Source organism: Sorex araneus, chromosome 5, assembly GCF_027595985.1.
Source record: "Sorex araneus isolate mSorAra2 chromosome 5, mSorAra2.pri, whole genome shotgun sequence".
Lineage (NCBI taxonomy): Eukaryota > Metazoa > Chordata > Mammalia > Eulipotyphla > Soricidae > Sorex > Sorex araneus.
The window spans coordinates 81,000,978-81,019,408 of NC_073306.1; the positions used below are offsets into that span (position 1 = coordinate 81,000,978).

The window sequence follows — 18,431 nt, forward strand, 5'->3', positions numbered from 1 at the left end:
ACAAATGCTTCCATTTTACTCATTGTTTAGATATCCTTAGTTGCCAAAATGTACAATTATCTAGTTTTCTGTTCCTGTTTGTGTTGCCCCTCTGCCCATTTTGAATGAGGAACTTACACCCTGACTTTTATTTTAGTGCAGCTCGGGTATATTCTGCTTTAAAAGATGAGGCTATGTCAAATTATTAAAAAGAGTTAATGGTGAAAATCTAGTGCCAAGAAAAGCAATAGTGAAAGTGTTAACATCTTGCTTGGTGAGCCCCTGCTATTTCTGTGGAACTGAATTGCCTGCCCTATTTCATTTTCATTTACTTAGTAATTTTTTTTTTCCATTGAGTATTTTCATGCCCCATGTTCTGACCTCATGGAAGTTGTTAATTGCATTAAGTGACAAATCAGATGCATTACAAAAATGTTTTGTGTGGGGGCTGGAGCAATAGTACAGCGGGTAGGGCGTTTGCCTTGCATGCTGCCGACCCGGGTTCAATTCCCAGCATTCCGTATGGTCCTCTGAGCACTGCCAGGGGTAATTCCTGAGTGCAGAGCCAGGAGTGACCCCTGTGCATTGCCAGGTGTGACCCAAAAAGCAAAAAGCAAAAAAAAAAAAAATGTTTTGTGAAAGTAAAGCAATTTCCAGGCTACAACTTGTATTTCTATAGTTTCAGTACAGAGAAAAACTTTGCTCATCTGAAACGGAATTTGTAAAGCTGTAAAATTAAATGCCACTAATTCTCTGCAACTTAGAGGCCATATTTTGAGATACAAGGTTATCCAGTGCTAGTAAAATAAAGATTGTAATTTTGTTCCTAGGAGGGGAGCTTTATATGAACCCCTACCACAGAAATAAGATGAAGAAGTAGAGTCAGAAACACAGATTTCTTTTTGGATAAATTTGATGATGAGGATAAGTAAGCAACAACTTGAAATCCTTTTGATTTAGAGGAAAGAGACTTAAGCCTATTTGGAGAGTATGCAGAAAGAGCCACTAGAGAAGAATCATATGAAACTGAGGGCAGGGAGATACACACAACAGACAAAGGACCCAGAGGGGAAGTAGTATTATTTTTAGGTCTTTTTAGGTTATTTTCCAGGAGTAGAAAGAAGATGGTGGAGAATGAAAATCATGTTGTGGAGTAGTCTTTGAGAAGATCTGGAAAAGGAACTAACCAAGTGCCAGAAGAAAATTGACAAGTGATACTGAGCACTAGCTGAGGGTAGAGATTCATGGACCTGTGGGGACCAGTCTTCAGAGTTCCTTTCTCCCCATACCGCGCCCACAATAGTTTTCAGCCATCCTAGTGCAGGGCTGGAAAGAGCAGGTGTGGCATTGATCAGAGTTGGTAGTCTGTGAATAAGAAACCTAAGATTCAGAAAAATGCTGATAAGAGATGAGCTCAAGAAATTTGCTACATACCTATTGGTAAAAGGTAGAGGGGCTGTCATAGCAAGAAAATTGGTTATCCCAATCACATCTTTTCTAACATCCCTTTCTCTTCTTTTGTTTACTGTGTTTGGTTATTTTCAAATGCACAGATCTGAGGTTAAGCTCATCTCCCTTTCAGATGTTTCCTATTCTTTTGGTGGGGTTTTCACTTTCCTAACGACCCCAAATCTTTATTGACTGGTGTCTCTTATCCCTATCTCCCGATCTAATCAATTGCTCAGTCCTGCCTTTATACCTTCTTTTGCCCAGTTTTGTTTCTGTCCCACTGTTATAGTCCACACCAGGCTTTTATTATTTGCCTAGTCTACTGTAATTATAGCTTTTTTAAATAGGTCTTCATCATGTCTGACTTCCCTCAGTGAGTCCGTCCTTAATCCAGCTCTAAGGGCAACAGTCCCACTAAAGTTTAACATGGAGTAGGGCAGACCTTATATCTTGACAGGTCTAGTGACCAGAATCCCTATTCTATCACGAATTTTACTTGAAACATATGCATATGACCCTCTTGAAGTGGCTACAGCATGCTTATCCAGTTTATTTTCTTCTGTGTCTTTTCATCGTGACCACTGTTTCCTCCAAAGTATCTCTGTTTACAGTGCTTAAAATGCTCCTACTGTATACCTTGGCTGAAAATGCTTTTCTTTTTTCTCTATCTTTCCTTGCTTTCAAGGCCTCAACTCCTTTCAAAGGTCATCACATCCTTAGAAGCATTCCGTGTATTTTTTAATTTAATTGTTTAATGGTTTAAGGGAAGGAGAAAAAAAATAGATGTCCCTGGGAGACAGAGTGTCTCCCTGAGTTAATCTCCACAAGAGAATTGCCTCCACCAAAATGTTTACCTCTGTAAAGATCAATCACACCAACCTGAAGTCCCATCTCTCAGTCCCCCCTCTGATGAGAAGCATTCCGTTTTTTGTAGGTTCCAGTGGATGAGATTTTTCTCTTGGGCCTGCATCTTTGGCACATGTTTTTGTACAGCTCTCCCTTCCTTTGCTACTCAGCCTCTTGCAGTAGTATAAGATGATCAGAACTGGATAAATTTTATTCCAACAGCTCCACTTTGTTCCTTGATCACCAACAGGAAAGACACCTGAGCAGGGAGTCGAGCATAATCCCCTAACACCATAAAGTGTTGCCCAAAAACTGAAGAACAGATTGACAGGGCCAGTTAATTTTTTTAATGGAGTACATGTTTTGCATGTGGGAGCTCTGGATACATTTTCTAACACCACGTGACTTCCCCCCAACACTTCCTGATGCTGGCCCCCCATAGTGGTTCTTAACATCAGCTGTATAGTATAATCATACAGTGTTTGGTTTTGTCTTTTTTTTTTTTTTAAGAAATATCACTGTATCACTGTCATCCCATTGCTCATCAATTTGCTTGAGCAGGCACCAGTAACGTCTCCATTGTGAGACTTGATGTTACTGTTTTGGCATATCGAATACGCCACGGGGAGCTTGCCAGGCTCTGTCACGCTGGTGAAATACTCAAGGTAGCTTGCCGGGCTCCCCAAAAGGGGCGGAGGAATCAAACCCGGGTCAGCCACATGCAAGGCAAACGCCCTACGCATGCGTTATGGCTTCAAAATTTTTGATAAATTCATTTGGGGTAGATTCTAAGCATGTTTTTGGTATTTTGTGGGGGGTTTTTTCATTTGTTCTTGGTTTGTTTGGGGGGGCTACACCTGACAGTGCTCTGGGCTCACTCCTGACTCTAAGCTCAAGGATCAGTCCTGGCGAGCTTGGGAGACCATATAGGGTGCCAGGGATCAAACCTGGGTTGGCTGCTTGCAAAGCAAATGCACTACCTGCTGTACTATCTCTGGCCCTAAGCATAAAGTTTTAAGTTCCCCAAGTTACTACAATCTGGGCAGATAGAATTCAGAGCCACCATCCTTAATCTAGTACAGCTAGTGTGCTAGATAGAAATGTGCTAAGTTAGTTGAATTAGCAATATGAGCCAGTTTGAGGTTTGTTTGTTTGTTTTTTGGGTTGGTTTGAGATTTTTTTTGTTTTCCCATAGAGGCTCTTAGCTTTCTTCTTAAGTCTTCATTAGTAGTAGTGTTGGAAAATACTTCTCAGCTAATGGAGAACGGATGAATGAAAAGCAATGGTGTTACCCATTTTCATTAGCATGTTTTATTTTTGTAACAGTAGATTTCAAAAATTTGCAGCACACATACAAGTTGGCTTTAAAATCATAAGGTCTACTCAGTTCTTAAAATGAATCAGACGTGAGCTGGTGTGGTGTAGTGGTTAGAAGCACAGACTAAGTGGGAGTATTTCTGGGGTTGTTTGCTCATCTCTGACTGACTTGTGACCTTCAGAAAGTCACTTAGGGCCTCCTCAGTTTAACACTTGCTGCAACTTCAGAGAAAGGTTAAGACTTAACAAGTGAGTTTCATAAAGAAAAAAAAATTATTTCTACAAATTTGGAAATCACTGTAGCTTCCTATGTTTGATTCAGTGGTTGAGATCTTGCCACAAAGGGAACAAGCTGGGAAAAAATTCTGGCATTCTTCAAAGGAAATGAATTCCTATGCTTCCAATTTAGGAAGCCACCCACCACCCCTTTTAAAGTATCTTCATTTAAACTCTGCTCTCACACTTAGTGTTTGTTTTCTTGTCAGGGGGAAAGCCATATTTACTCTTAACTTAAAAACAACATTAATAGCAGCTAGGAAAGGGCCATGAAATCACTGTCTCTACATGTGGCTCACTCTGTAGTATTTTATGGGAAAGGAAAGGCTTTTTCACAGGAATGAATGCTATTGCCTTCTCTGTGCCCTTGTGGCTGATAGTTTACTTTGGAGAGGAAGCCAGAGACTGCAGATTAGACAAATGAATTATGACAGTCACTGGCAGAGTGGAGTCTTCTGCCCTCTGACAGTTAAAAAAAAAAAAAGACAATGTGCAGAAAGCATGTTAAATATGAAATAGTAATTACTTGCATGCTAAGGTCAATAAATATACAGATGAGATTCCTTTTGAAAGTTTTTACTAGTTATTTTTAACGTTAGAGAGATATTTTGCAAGATCTCTCAGGTTTGTGGGGGCCCTCCAGTTTCTGGAAATAGATGACATTTGCACCCATTGTGTTAGTTACTGCTCACAGCTCATATTTGTTTCAGTTTTGAGTGTAGTTACAGGTGGGCATTCTACTTTAATCCTTTATCATATTGAATTTGTCCATTTAAGGGGGAATAATTTGCACTCACACTTGAAAAGTGACAGTTGTCACTTTGTAGAAACTAAGGGGTTTTGAGATTTGACAGATATGCAAGATACCTTTGTGATAAAGGTATTCAGTCATTTATCCATTTTAGCACTATTCTTAACAAGTCTTGACAATGGGCAAGTCCCTTACCTTCTTAACATTTCAGATATTTCATCTGTCAAAGGAAATGACAAGCTGGGTAACTTGAGACTGAATTACATTTGAGGAAAGTAAGTGGTGTGTATAGCTCATAAAACAAAAATTATTTTGGTTTTTGTTTGGACTACACTCTAGGACTTACTCCTGGCAGTGCTTGGGGACCCAGTTGTGGTACAAGGAATTGAACTGGGGTTTGGCCGCATGTAGGGCAAGTACCTTAACCCCTATATTATTTCTCTGACCCAAGACCATGCAGTTAAAACCTCATACTGTTCATAATCTTCAGTCGCCCAGGCTCTAATTAAAACTTTCTGTTTTTCCTAACCCCGGAGTTGTCAAATACAATAATATCTATGCCCATTTAATTGGTTAAGTGACAGGTATAGTGCATATAAGCATTGAAAATATTTCTAACAGAAATACTCTTACCCTTTCCTTCCCAGCCCTAATTTTGGAAGGCAGAGTGAGTCTTAAAGCATTTCTTTTAAAGCCAGTATCTTTCAGCAGTCTCTGCATGTTCATCTCCTTTCTGCATAGTAATCAGCAGAGTAGGTTTCCCTACTGCAACAGAACTCTGTATGAACCCAGCAATTTCTCAAATCTGATAGGTACAGAAAAGTGTGTGGCTTTTCACTTCCTCTCCCTTGCTCCAACCCCAAACCATAGAGAAGTATGGTTTCTGGTGGCATTTATTCATACAGACATTCTCACCGCTCGCTCTTCCTCTCGGAATATGCAAGGTTAGGAGAAGTGCTATTTAGTTTTATTTTACGGCAGCCTGCCAGTCTGGTTCTACAAGCTTAAAAATCAATAATAGTGCCCCAGAAAACTCATAAGAGTTATTATTACTTCTCTTAGTTTTGAGAGTTGAGTAAGGACTTTGGTGCTGTATCTTTTCAGTCAAGTGTTTGATGTTATCTTTTCGCATATCTCAGGAAAGGTTAATTCAGACCATGCTGTGATTTCTAGGCTTCTTGGAGTGCATCATGGCTTCCCCAGTGGGAATGAACACAATAAAGCAATTAGGGACCAAAAAAGGAAAGGCCACTTAAAAATCCAAGTTCAAGACAGAGAGACACTACAGTGGGTAAGGCACTTGCCTTGCCCTCTACAGACCCAGATGGGATCCCTGGCACTGTATATGGTCTCCTGAGCCCGAACCCCATCAGGAGTGCTCCCTGAGCACCACTGATACGGCTCCAAAACAGAAACAAAAAATCTAAGTTCATCCTGATGACAGAAGATGAATAACAGAGTTGCATTAGCTGTTGTGTTGTGCTTGCTCCATAAACTCACTGTAGAGCTTTCTCTATTGTCTGGACTCAACCAAAATGGTAGTGACTCACAAATTATAAGTAACTTATTTCTGAGGCTTAATCACCAAGTTTTACTGCCCGGAGCCTTTGCATGTAAGACTTATAAAATGCTACATTTTTAATTAAAAACCTCCCTTGATTCATTTATCAAACTTTGAAACTCCTCTCTCTCCGAGTATAATTCCTGTTAACCAGATGTTGTTTGATAGTTCGGCAACAACAAATGGAGCATACCTGTCCTAACCTGCCTTGAATGTGGTCTCTCCTTTTGATGTGGAGCATATGTGGAGCAGTCAGCTAAACAGAGGTCTTATCAATAAGACACAGTTTGACAAACTTGGCTTTTTCTCTTGTTGTCATGCCATTTGCCGTATGGTAAAGAACTATGACTATATAATTATAGAAAGCTGCTTGTCTTTTTCAGAATAGAGATTTGAATCAGCGGGAGTTTTCAGGAGGACTTGCCTCTCATTTGTGATTTATTTATGCAAGTTGTTTTTTTTTAATTATGGTCTTTCAGCATTGAGTGTGGTAAACCATTCACTTAACGTGTCACCTTTAGAGGTTTTTTCTTTATACATCAAGGGAAATAAAGTGAAACATAAAAATCTTCTTTTTGCTCACTGTCCGGAGCAAAAAGTCAATCATCTGTTGATTATTTTTTTACGTATTTGCTACATAAAACACATTATTAAATACCAGTTTTGGCAAATTACTATTTTTTTCTATGTAGTAGCTATCAAGCCAAGTTTGTGTTTTCACCATTAGAACTCTTAGGATTAGCATAGAAGCATAAGCCCCTTTTAATTATATATTTGGGGTGGGAGTTTTTCTTTATTGAAAACATTTAAATAACTGCTATATTATCATCTAATAGTGTTTAGATAAAGGGGTAAGAGGAAAGGAGGAGCCTGGGAATCAATTTAACAATAAAAAGGGGATGGAGGGTTTGAGTTGATGAGACATTGAGGTTTCATTTTAAAACTAATTTCAATGCAAAAATTGGTTTCTCTTTTTCATGGTATCATTCTGTAGGATGAGAGGTGTGTTATTTCATGTTCCCAGGTAATGGATTTGTATACTATTTCTTTTCTGTCACTGCACTGTAGGAAAATGAGAAGTTAGAAGGGGGCATGGGGAAGAATACCAATCTGAATAAGGAGTCAGATGGCATCTGTGAGAAAAGAGTAAAAGAACTTGGAATTAAGACAACCATCTTTAGAATATGAAGGAATAACTTTAAATAAGTTTACCCCGAGATAGCCAGAAAGATAGTAATGGGGTTAAGGTGCTTATGTTGCATGCATCTTGCCTGATTCAATCCCTGGCACCATGTAAAGTTCCCAAGCACCCTCCCTGAGTTGCTGGGGATCAAACCCAGGTCAGCCGCATGCAAAGAATACACCCTGCTCACTGGCCCCATAGATCCGTTCTTAATAGGAGGAGACTGAAAGGGAACATAAATTCCATGAAGAGTTCAGTTTTGTATTATTTTTGGCGTTTGGGTTTTGAGTAGTTTTGGTTTTTTTTTTGGCGGGGGGGTGGCGGGGCGGACTATATCAGGTGGTTCGCAGAGCTTACTCCTGATTCTGCACTCAGGTCACTTCTGGAGTTTGGGGGACCATCCATGGTGCCAGGAATTGTACTGGGGTCATCCCTATGAAACGCAAGCACCTGAGCCCATGCCTCTCTGGCCCAAAGCCCTTTACGACATCTGCTGCCTTCATTGACCTACAAATAATAAAAACAAGCTCCATTCAAGAGTGTAAGGACAGCCAAAACTACACTGTAATTAGGATCTACATTGGTTGGCATGTAGATAAAACAGCGGATAGGGCATTTGCCTTGCACGCAGCCAACCCAGGTTCGAATCCCAGCATCCCATATGGTCCCCCAAGCACTGCCAGGGGTAATTCCTGAGTGCAGAGCCAGGAGTAACCCCTGTGCATCACCGGGTATAACCCAAAAAAAAGAAAAAACAAAAAAATCGCTCTTATCTGGATGACTTTCCTCCTCTCTCCCTTTCCTTCCCACCCTGCAGATGTTCCTATACTGCCCCAGGCAGCACCTTGTCCATTTTCTTCAGCAGGTCTGGAGCTGAAGGAAAGCTATTCCCCAGAACACTTAGCACTACACATTGATGCTTCCCTGACAACACATGTGCTCTGAGACAGAAGTATGGAGGGGAAATGCAGACATGTGGAACTTGTGGATTTCATGCTCAGTCTACCTGATGAATCTGAACTTCATCTCACTCCCTTCAGTCTGAAGTAGTCTGGCAGGAAGTTGCTGCTGGATGCAAGCAAAAGGAATCAACATATATTTCCTCCCTTCCTCTAAAAATGAAAGGAGAGAAATTTTCTGAAAAGGGGCTGGAGCGATAGCACAGCGGGTAGGGCGTTTGCCTTGCACGCAGCCAACCCGGGTTCGATTCCCAGCATCCCATATGGTCCCCTGAGCACTGCCAGGGATAATTCCTGAGTGCAGAGCCAGGAGTAACCCCTGTGCAGAGCCAGGTGTGGCCCAAAAAGAAAAAAAATTTCTGAAAAGATGAAATATGTCTGTAAGCACTAGAAATAAGGAGACTCTTTATTCCTTCACTCAGCAAGTCGGTATTGATCTTCTGCAGTGTGAAGGCAGGCGTGGCCCAGAGTGTGGCATCACCCTCAGGACATCTGCCTGCCTTTGGGTGGGAGAGAACCTGTAAATAAGCTTACAGGTAACACTGTGGACAAGAGCAAACATTGGAAATAAAGAGCACAACGTTAAGTAGCAAGGGAGAGAGAAAGAATGGATTTTAAAAAAAGGGAATCTCTGGAAGATCATCCCCAGGAACAACAGCCAGATAAAGTGGGCACAGATTTTTGGGGTGTTTTTTTTAAATCTCTTGGAGGTGGGGAGTGGGGTCCACACTATAAGTGTCAGTGTTCGGGGGCAGTCATAGTGTGTGGCTGGGAACCATCTGATGCCATGGATGATAAAAAAGCTTGTATCCATCCCTTTGAGCTATCTCTTGTCCCAAGTGGGAAGAAATTTAACCTCAGCACAACTGAGGCAAAATTGTTCAGTGTGAGTTTATTAGAGCAGGCTGTGGGAAGTTTTTAATCTAGCTGGAGGATTTTATGTTCTATTTTGATTTCCTTACGCATCTTTCTGCCTTTATTTTCCTGGTATCTGGATTCTTTAGGCATATTTCTTCTCTTTTTTAATCACTTTGTTTTTTTTTTATCTTTTTTTGTGCTTATATTTGAGGGTTACATCCAACAAACCCACCACCAAAGTGCAAGATCTCTCCACCAGTCACTAGGACTCCGCCCATCCCCTCCCTACTCTTTTATCTCCCTTCTCACCTTTGGTATTTTCTGTTCTTTGGTTAGAGTTTCATTAGACTGTCTGTTCCTTTGTATTTTATGTGTGATACCATCAGCTATTTGTATTACTCCTTCTGGCTTCTTTTTCCTAGTATGCTAATACGACCTCCTTCACTTCATCCATGTTATAGTAGAAGGTAAGATCTCATAATTTCTTCTGAGTAATATTCATGGGCTGGAGCGATATCCCAGTGGGTAGGGCATTTGCCTTGCATGCAGCTGACCCGGGTTCGATTCCTCCATCCCTCTCGGAGATCCCAGCTAGCTACTGAGAGTATCCCGCCCACATGGCAGAGCCTGGGCAAGCTACCCATGGCGAATTCGATATGCCAAAAACAATAACAACAAGTCTCACACTGGAGATGTTACTGGTGCCCACTTAAAGCAAAATCGATGAACAAAAGCCGTGCTACAGTGCAGTATTTCATTGTGCAGATAGAAATACCACAGTTTCTTTATCCAGTCATACAGTTACTTACCTGGATAATTTCCAGATTTTGTCTACTGAAACATAGTGACTTCAGGAAGCATGGGTGTGTGTGTGTGTGTGTGTGTGTGTGAACTAATGGTTTGTTGTTGATAGATCATATGGTAGTTCTCTTTTCAATATTTTGAGAAATCTCCACTGTTTGCCCTAGGCCATTGTTCCCACCACCTGTTTATGAGGATTCCTTTTTTTTTTTTCCCACACCCTCACCAGTACTTGTTTCTGGTCTTACTGATATATTCCTACTTACAAGTAGTGTGTCATTCCTACTTACAAGTAGTGTGAGCTGATATCTCACTTGTTTTGGTTTGCATTTTCCTGATAATAAGTGATAATAAGCACTTTTTCAAGTCTGTTGACCATCTGTATGAGGAAGTATCTGTTCAACTTTTCTGTTATTGATAGGATTTTTTTTCATTGTAAAGTTTTGTGTTTCTCATTTGGTAAGATAACCTTTTTAATTTTTTTGCTTGTTTTCTTGTGATGCTGAGGATCAGACCATGCAAGGCAAGTAAGCTCCCCCTGAGTTATAGCCCCAGCCCATTAGGCATCTTTATATTTAATGATTGTTTATTTTATGCCATGTAGAGCTTTGTAGCTTGATACAATCCTGATTGTTTATTTTAGCTTTGGGTTTCTTTACCAATGGAGTCAAATGCCTGAAGAAACACTGAGACTAGTATCATGGAGTTTGATATTAAAAACTGTTTTCTTCAACTTATTTTATGGTTTGGGGTCTAACACCTGTCTTTCATCATTTTTTTCAATTAACTTGTGTGCAGATATGAAATAGTGATTATTTCATTCTTTTGCTTTTGGCTATCCAGTTTTTCCAGTACCAGTTATTGATGAGATTTTCCTTTCTACATTTTATGCTTTGACTCTGTCATAAATTATTCACATATTTAAGGATTTATTCTGAGATATCAGTTCTATCCTGTTCACAAATTGATATGTTTTCTACATTTATTCCAGTTCCATACTGCTTTACTGATTGTAGTTTTTTATATTCAATATGCCAAAAACAGTAACAACAAGTCTCACAATGGAGACATTACTGGTGCCCGCTTGAGCAAATCGATGAGCAACGGGATAACTATGATACTTTAAAACCAGGAAGTGTGATTCCTTCCATTCTTGTTCATTTGTCTTAGGAGTGCTTTGGCTGTTCAGGATCTTCCATGATTCCATATAGATTTCAGTAATTCTATTTCCTTGAAGATTGCCATTAAAATTTTGATAAGGAATACTTTGACTTTGTATCATGCAGGACTGGGGAACTAAGTGGGCACAGAAAATTTTTTTTTTTTTTTTTTTTTTTGCTTTTTGGGTCACACCTGGTGATGCACAGGGGTTACTCCTGGCTCTGCACTCAGGAATTACCACTGGCCGTGCTCAGGGGACCATATGGAATGCTGGGATTTGAACCCAGGTCGGCCGCATGCAAGGCAAATGCCCTACCTGCTGTGCTATCTCTCTAGCCCCCTAGGCACAGAAAATTTTAAAACTGCAGTATGAGGATATTTTAACCACAGAAGGTTTTTGTTGAAAATGGGAGGTCAGAAATTAAGATTTGGGCATAAAGTAATTTGAGGTGCCTTTTGGACATCCGGGGGAAGAAAAATCACAGAACCAAAGTGAAAGATTTGAGTAACTGATTGAAGCCATGAAATGGGATTTAGTATACAAAGAAGGGGTCCATATGAAACTCTGGGTTAAGGTTTTATTGAAGCTGTAGAGACAGCTCAGAGTGCAAGCAAACCTACTTTGCACGTGCGAGGCTGAGGTTCAAGCCCCAGCACCTCATGGCCCTGGGCATACTAGGAGCTACCCCTGAGCACAGAGCCAGGAGTAGTCTCCAAGCACTGTTGGGTCTGGCCCCCTTCCCCTTCTTCACCCCCACCCTGCAAAAGATTTACCATTAGTCAACTGATTACAAAAGGAAAACCAGGAGAGATCTTAAAAAATCAGGAATAGTAGGGGAAACCAGACAGAAAGTGCTCCAAAAGCCAAAGGAGAATTTTGGAAAAGGGAGGGAATGATTTGGGACATAAAATGCTACAGAATCAACCAGAACAGGCACTTATGAGAGGCTTTGAATGTGGCAATTAGGAGAACAGCGTTGTCCGTGAAAAGATGAGTTTCTGTTCATTTATCTTTGGGCCCAGTTCTAAGCGTATCTCGGGAACAGCAACAGGGCTTCAAGCTTTGTGCTTTCTAAAACAGCCTTCCGTGTTCCTGCTAAAAGCAGGCTCTGGGTCCCGGTCCCTATGCTCACGGCAGTGGTGTTCATCAGAGATTCCCCCAGCCCCACACAGCACCATGTGACATCATTAGGGTAGCACATGCCTTAAGAAGCAGCAAAGGGGCTAGAGCGATAGCACAGCAGGTAGGGTGTTGCCTTGCACGCGGCCGACCCCGGTTCTAATCCCAGCATCCCATATGGTCCCCTGAGCACCGCCAGGGGTAATTCCTGAGTGAAGAGCCAGGAGTAACCCCTGTGCATCGCCGGGTGTGACCCAAAAACCAAAAAAAAAAAAAAAAAGATTTTCAGGTTTCATTATCTTTATTGATATACTCTTCATTCTGACTTTATAACATAGAAGAAACATCCTTCACTTTTGCATTCATGGGCCATTCAAAAAAAGGTAATTTTAAAGACAACACAATTTTTACATGACTCTAAAAGTGATCCACTGGGTTATTAGTAAAGGAAGTATTAGACTACATATTTATACCTGATAGCAAAAAAAGATTTTGTCGGGGCTGGAGCAATAGCACAGCGGGTAGGGCGTTTGCCTTGCACGCGGCCGACCTGGGTTCAATTCCCAGCATCCCATATGGTCCCCTGAGTGCAGAGCCAGGAGTAACCCCTGTGCATCGCCAGGTGTGACCCAAAAAGCAAAAAGAAAAAAAAAAAAGATTTTGTCACCTGAAGATTCTTAGAACTGTAATATTCCTTTAATCATTATGTTCTGTGAGGGACTGTGAAGTAGAGAAGCTTTTTCAGTTAAAATTAAAGATGATTATAAACCACAATGTTTAAATAAAGCGTAGGGGAAGGGAAAAAAATTAAAGATGAAATGCAAAGGAATAAATAAGGCTAAAGGAAATGTCTTTGGCTAACTTGCCCAGAGAATAGTGTTAAGAGTCCTCAGGAAATCCTGGCTCCGAATGCTTGCGGATCGCTATCTGCCCAAGGACCCCACGCTGCTATTCCTGACTCCTAACAGACTTCAGGCCGTGTGTGATTTCTCTATCAGTACTTCCGTCTGTCAGCCAGCCACTTGCCATTTTTATGCTTGCTGTCCTCTAGTTCTCTAAAGCAAACTAAAACTTAGGCGTGTTCACACAGGGCTCAGCACAAAGCAGTGGAGCAAGCCAAGATTAAATGCAGAATGAAAACTGACGACTTAGCCAAAAACAGCCTTCCTTTTTTGTTCCTTCATTTCCCCATCCATAAAATGGGATACTCTATTCCTAAGCATTTGTGTATAGTTTAAAAAGGTTATTCATGCCTACAGTATGGATGTAGCAGGTAATAGGTGGGACATGATTACTGTTCATATTATGTCATCATCTTGTTGATTTTTTTCAGACTGTTATATGTAGCATCCTACTTGAATTTTGAAAGAATAACATTTAAGGAACCTAAGTATTATTAACCCCCATTTATAGATGGACCTTAAGGTTTTGAAATTCAACTCGCCCAACACCACAGCAGTTAGTCCTGGCAGTGGGGTTTACACCAGTATCAGAGAGAGAGAAGCTCTAGGCTTGCAGTTAGACCAGGAGTGAATGTTTCTGCTTAGGAACCAGTTTCAGCAAGTTGGAGAGGTTGCTCTGAGCCCTCTTTTGAGGATTTGCAAAGCAGTTTCAAGTTCCGTAAAAAACTAATTTGTGGGCCAGACAGATAGTACCAGGATTACCTTACAGTTTGATTCCTAACACCACATGGTTCCCCAAGTTCCACCAGGTGTGACCCTCTTAGTCCTATCCCCAGCACCACATTCTCGAACCCTCTCAGTAAACTGTCCAGACTAGTTAGCAGAGAATTTTCAGGGTTGGCCCCTGAGATTCCAGAGCACAACCTGGGCCCCCCCCCAAAAAAAAAAAAGACGGGGTAGGGAAGGAGCATTGAGCCAGGAGCATTTGCCAGGGCTCAGGAACATGGCACAGGATTGCATAGTTGATCTTATTTTTTGACTCGTAGCTGAAGTTTCTTATTAATTCATCTTCTCTCCCTTTTCCTCTTCTTTTATCTTTTTTAACTTGTTTCCCTTCTCTTTTCATCAGTGGGCTCACCACGGCTTGTGCCCCTAGACTGCTCTGCCTGTCCATGTGCCTCGTCACAGTGCTCACACGCCTGAGTTTGCCTGCCAGGGCTCACTTTGCTGGGGAGGGGCACACCTAGCAGTGCTCAGGGGTTGCCCCTGTCAAGGTGCTCAGTGACCCATGTGGTATTTGAGGTAGAACGCAGGGCCCCACATGCAAAGCATATGCTCCAGCCCTTAGAGCCATCTCCCTGCCACCTCACACTTGGTAGTCCTTGACATACTTGGCTGTGGTGCACCATGGATCATACTATCTGGCGTGGCACTAGGTATCCCAGGTGGCAGCACAGTCACTGAGGGACTGAATTCCTGGCTGCACATTTATAAGGTAGGCACTTTGCCCTGAGCACTAGAACAAATTTCTTAGAAGCTCTTAGAACTCCTCTCATTCTCATCATGTGAGTATACAGGTTGAAGAATCTGATTAATAACAGTCACAGTTATTCCTGTTAAAACTGTTACATTTTATTCATTTTTGTTTGTGTAAGTGTGCACACCCTTAGCCCAAACTGGACAGGGCGGAGGGAATGTAGTGCTGGTGTCAGGACCTCGCCATACTCTGGACTCTGCCCACTTGAACTCTCTCCTTTGGCCCACGGGTTATATCTTTAAAAATGCAAATGGCTGGGGCCGGAGCGATAGTACAGCGGGTAGGGCGTTCGCCTTGCACTCAGCTGACCCAGGTTCGATCCCCGGCATCCCATATGGTCCCTCAAGCACCGCCAGGAGTAATTCCTGAGTGCAAAGCCAGGAGTAACCCCTGAGCATCGCAGGGTGTGACCCAAAAAGCAAAAAAAAAAAAAATGCAAATGGCATTTTGGAAAAAATAATTGAGAAAACTTTTTCATTCGTGAACCCAGAACTTGTCACTTGTCATCCAATTGATCCTCGATTTGCTCGAGCAGGCGCCAGTAACGTCTCCATTTGTCCCTATCGCATGCTAGTGTAGCCCAATGGCATCTGCTCGCTCCAGGAACACGAAGAGCCTCAAACTGTTCGTTCAGGGTTTTGACAAAGAGATCTGACCATCTTGTAGGTGGGTGGCCACGCAGTCTTTTGACGTCCCATCCTAGTACTAGTACTAGTAACCCAGTACTGTCACTGTCACTGTCATCCCTTTGCTCATCGATTTGTTCGAGCAGGCACCAGTAACGTCTCTCATTGTGAGACTTATTGTTACTGTTTTTGGCATATCCAATACACCACTGGTAGCTTGCCAGGCTCTGCCATGCGGGCTCGATACTCTCGTTAGCTTGCCGGGCTCTCCGAGAGGGACGGAGGAATCGAACACAGGTCGGCTGTGAACCCAGTACTAGTCTTCTTAAAAGTCAAACAATTTGTTTTGGATGGGTCATGTAAGTTCCATTTTAAAGACACACACAAAAGCTGGTTTTCTTTGAAGTTCACATTATCTGTTTGTTCTGCTCTTCTTAGTTTTATTTTACCCCATGTTATCCATCTTATCGTAACTGTGGAGAAGCAACAACTTTTTATTTTTGATGCTGATATGACCTAAGTGTAGGAAAAGCTGCGGTTGACTTCTGGATTCAACTTGTGTGCAGGTCAAGCCACCCCCACTGCCTGTGTTCACCCAAGTGCCAGGTTGGGCATCAGCATTGGAAACCTTGGGGGAGTCAGTCCTGTTACTCACTATGAGGTGCCTTTGGGAAATGTGCAGACAGAGCTCATGAAGTGTAAGAATCTGGTGCCCCATCCAGAGACGGGGAGAGACAGTAGTCTCCCAGATAGAACTTTGGATTTCACTGAACTCTGAGCATCACCAGTTCTTGCTAAGATACCTTAGGGATACAGAGAATTTACCATCTCTTCTGGAAGTCCCAGCCATATTTGGGACAACTCTGACAAATGTTTCCTCTTACTTCTGCTTTCTGTATGAGATGTTTTAGAAAGAAATCTGTCTTTCAGAAAGTGACGACGTTTCCCATTCCACATTTTGTTCTGCAAAATTTCTCTGCACCAGACAGCTAGTACAGGGATGAAGGCATATGCCTTGCATGCAGCCACCTCAATTTGATTCCTGGTACCACATTGTTTCCGGGCCCCCCCCCCGCGCTTATAATCTGGTGTAACCCAGGTGTCTTGTGGCCCCAGAACTACAGCTACTGAACAGCAGTCAACTGCTAGCCTTGCTGGCCAGGAATTGCTGGGAGAGGCTCCCCTGGGCATCCTGAGCATCTCTTGGGAGTCGTTTCACACACACACACACACACACACACACACACACACACACACACACACACACACACACACACACACAAGAATTTGCTTCCCAAGCCTTTCCAGGAATGTTACTTACAAAGACCCTGTGTGATACATGCTCTCTGATGGCTAAAAACAAAATGATGCATATGGTTGTCCCCAGATTAGGAAAATTATTTAAAAAACGTAGAGCAGTTCATCATCACAAATTGACTTTTTTTATTTATTTTTTGATTACTCTGTTTGCAATTTTTTTAAGTTTTATTAGACCAAGTAAAATGAAATAAATTTATCATACACCTGTAAGGAGGGTAGGCTGGGGGTGGGAAGAAACCTGGGGACATCGGTGGAGTAAGTGATGTTGGAACATTGTATGCAGGAGACAGCTCTATTATGAATAACTTTATAAATCATGGTTTCTCAATAAACCTCCCTGGAAGAAAAAATTGGCCCAAAGCAATAGTACAGCAGGTAGACACTGTAGACACTGTACTGGGTTTGATCCCCAGCACCACATATGGTCCCTGAGCTCCACCGGTAAGCCCTGAGCATCACTGTGTGTGGCCCAATAACAACAGCAACAAGTAATCATTATTTATAGTATTTTCTCCAGGTGCCGTAAGCTAAACTTATTCTATACAAACTAATGTATTAAGGCCTGAGAGAACTCATCAGGCTAGAGCACATGTTTTACATGTGGGAGGTCCAGATTTAATCCCTGGCACCACATAGCCCCTAAGCATCACTTGAGTGTATCCTAAAAACAAAAATTAAATAAGTTAACTGTGGAAGGAGGGCAGAAGGTTTGGGCCACACTAGTGCTCAAGGTCTGTTCCTGACTACGTGCTTGGCAGTGACCCCTGGCTGAACTCTGAGATCATGTGCAGTGCCAGGGATTGAACTGGCAATCCCTGTTACACTGCAAGGCAAATGCCTTCTGCCTGTGGAGTATCTCTCCAGCCCAAATTGACTTAAGGCAATTCTCAGGTCTAAGCTTCTCTGCACACTCTCCTTCCTTCAAGTAGAACAACTTCATTAATTTTCTTTCCTGAGTGTAGTTTTGATAGCTTTTGCTAGTAGGATGAGCATATTATAGAGTTGGGCTTTTAGGCTTCTTTCTGTACTTAGCAGTTTATTAAATATTCCATCTTGATAGTTCTCTTCATGACCCTCAGGAAAAAAAAAAAAACCTCTTGTCTTTTTTTTTTTTGACAATAAGTATTTTATTATATTTTATTAATGGATTTTATTTTCCTTATTCACATCAGGTGATATCATATAGCAATCACAAATTGGTTCTTACTTATTTATTTTCTGATCATTCTATTTGCCAGTTCTTGAATTTTTGGTGGAACAAGTAATATAAAGTCAATTTGTTATGTGCCTAAGGGGCAGGTTGGGGATGGGAGACAAAATGGGGACATTAGAAGAAGGAAGGTCACACTGGTGGTGTTGGAGCACTAAATGCTTGAAATGACTGTATAATGAACAACTTTGTAAAATCACAGTGTTTTTAATAAAAAAAAAATTCTAAATAAATATAAGCATGAATAAGAAATATATAATACATGTTCATGGCATGGAGGAATAAATATCATTAAAATGGCCACCTTACCTAAGGCAACCTACCAATTCAGTGAAAAAATCTCTTGTCTTGTGTTGCAGATAGGGCCCTCTTAGACTTACACATTTCTTAGAAATGTTTTTGGTATTTTTGGTTGTTTCAGATTGACCCCAATTCTTGGCATTCAGAAGCATTCTCAGGAAAACAAGGTGTTTACACAGTTTATAGACACACTACTTGAAGAATTACATTTGAAAAATGAAGACCTTGAAAGTTTAACCATCATATTTAAAACCAGCTGTTAACCAGAGTGGTGA

General features: G+C 41.5%; 1 protein-coding gene across 2 annotated transcripts in view; it reads left to right on the forward strand.

The window, feature by feature from the left end:
- RPAP2 (RNA polymerase II associated protein 2) overlaps positions 1 to 18,431 on the forward strand; it is a 76,569-nt gene that overhangs the window by 51,045 nt on the left and 7,093 nt on the right. For both annotated transcript variants that reach the window (XM_055140460.1, XM_055140461.1), the window contains exon 12: positions 18,278 to 18,427. In XM_055140460.1, the coding sequence (XP_054996435.1) occupies positions 18,278 to 18,419 (142 nt within the window). In that variant the 3' untranslated portion in view covers positions 18,420 to 18,427. The remainder of the gene's footprint in view (positions 1 to 18,277; positions 18,428 to 18,431) is intronic.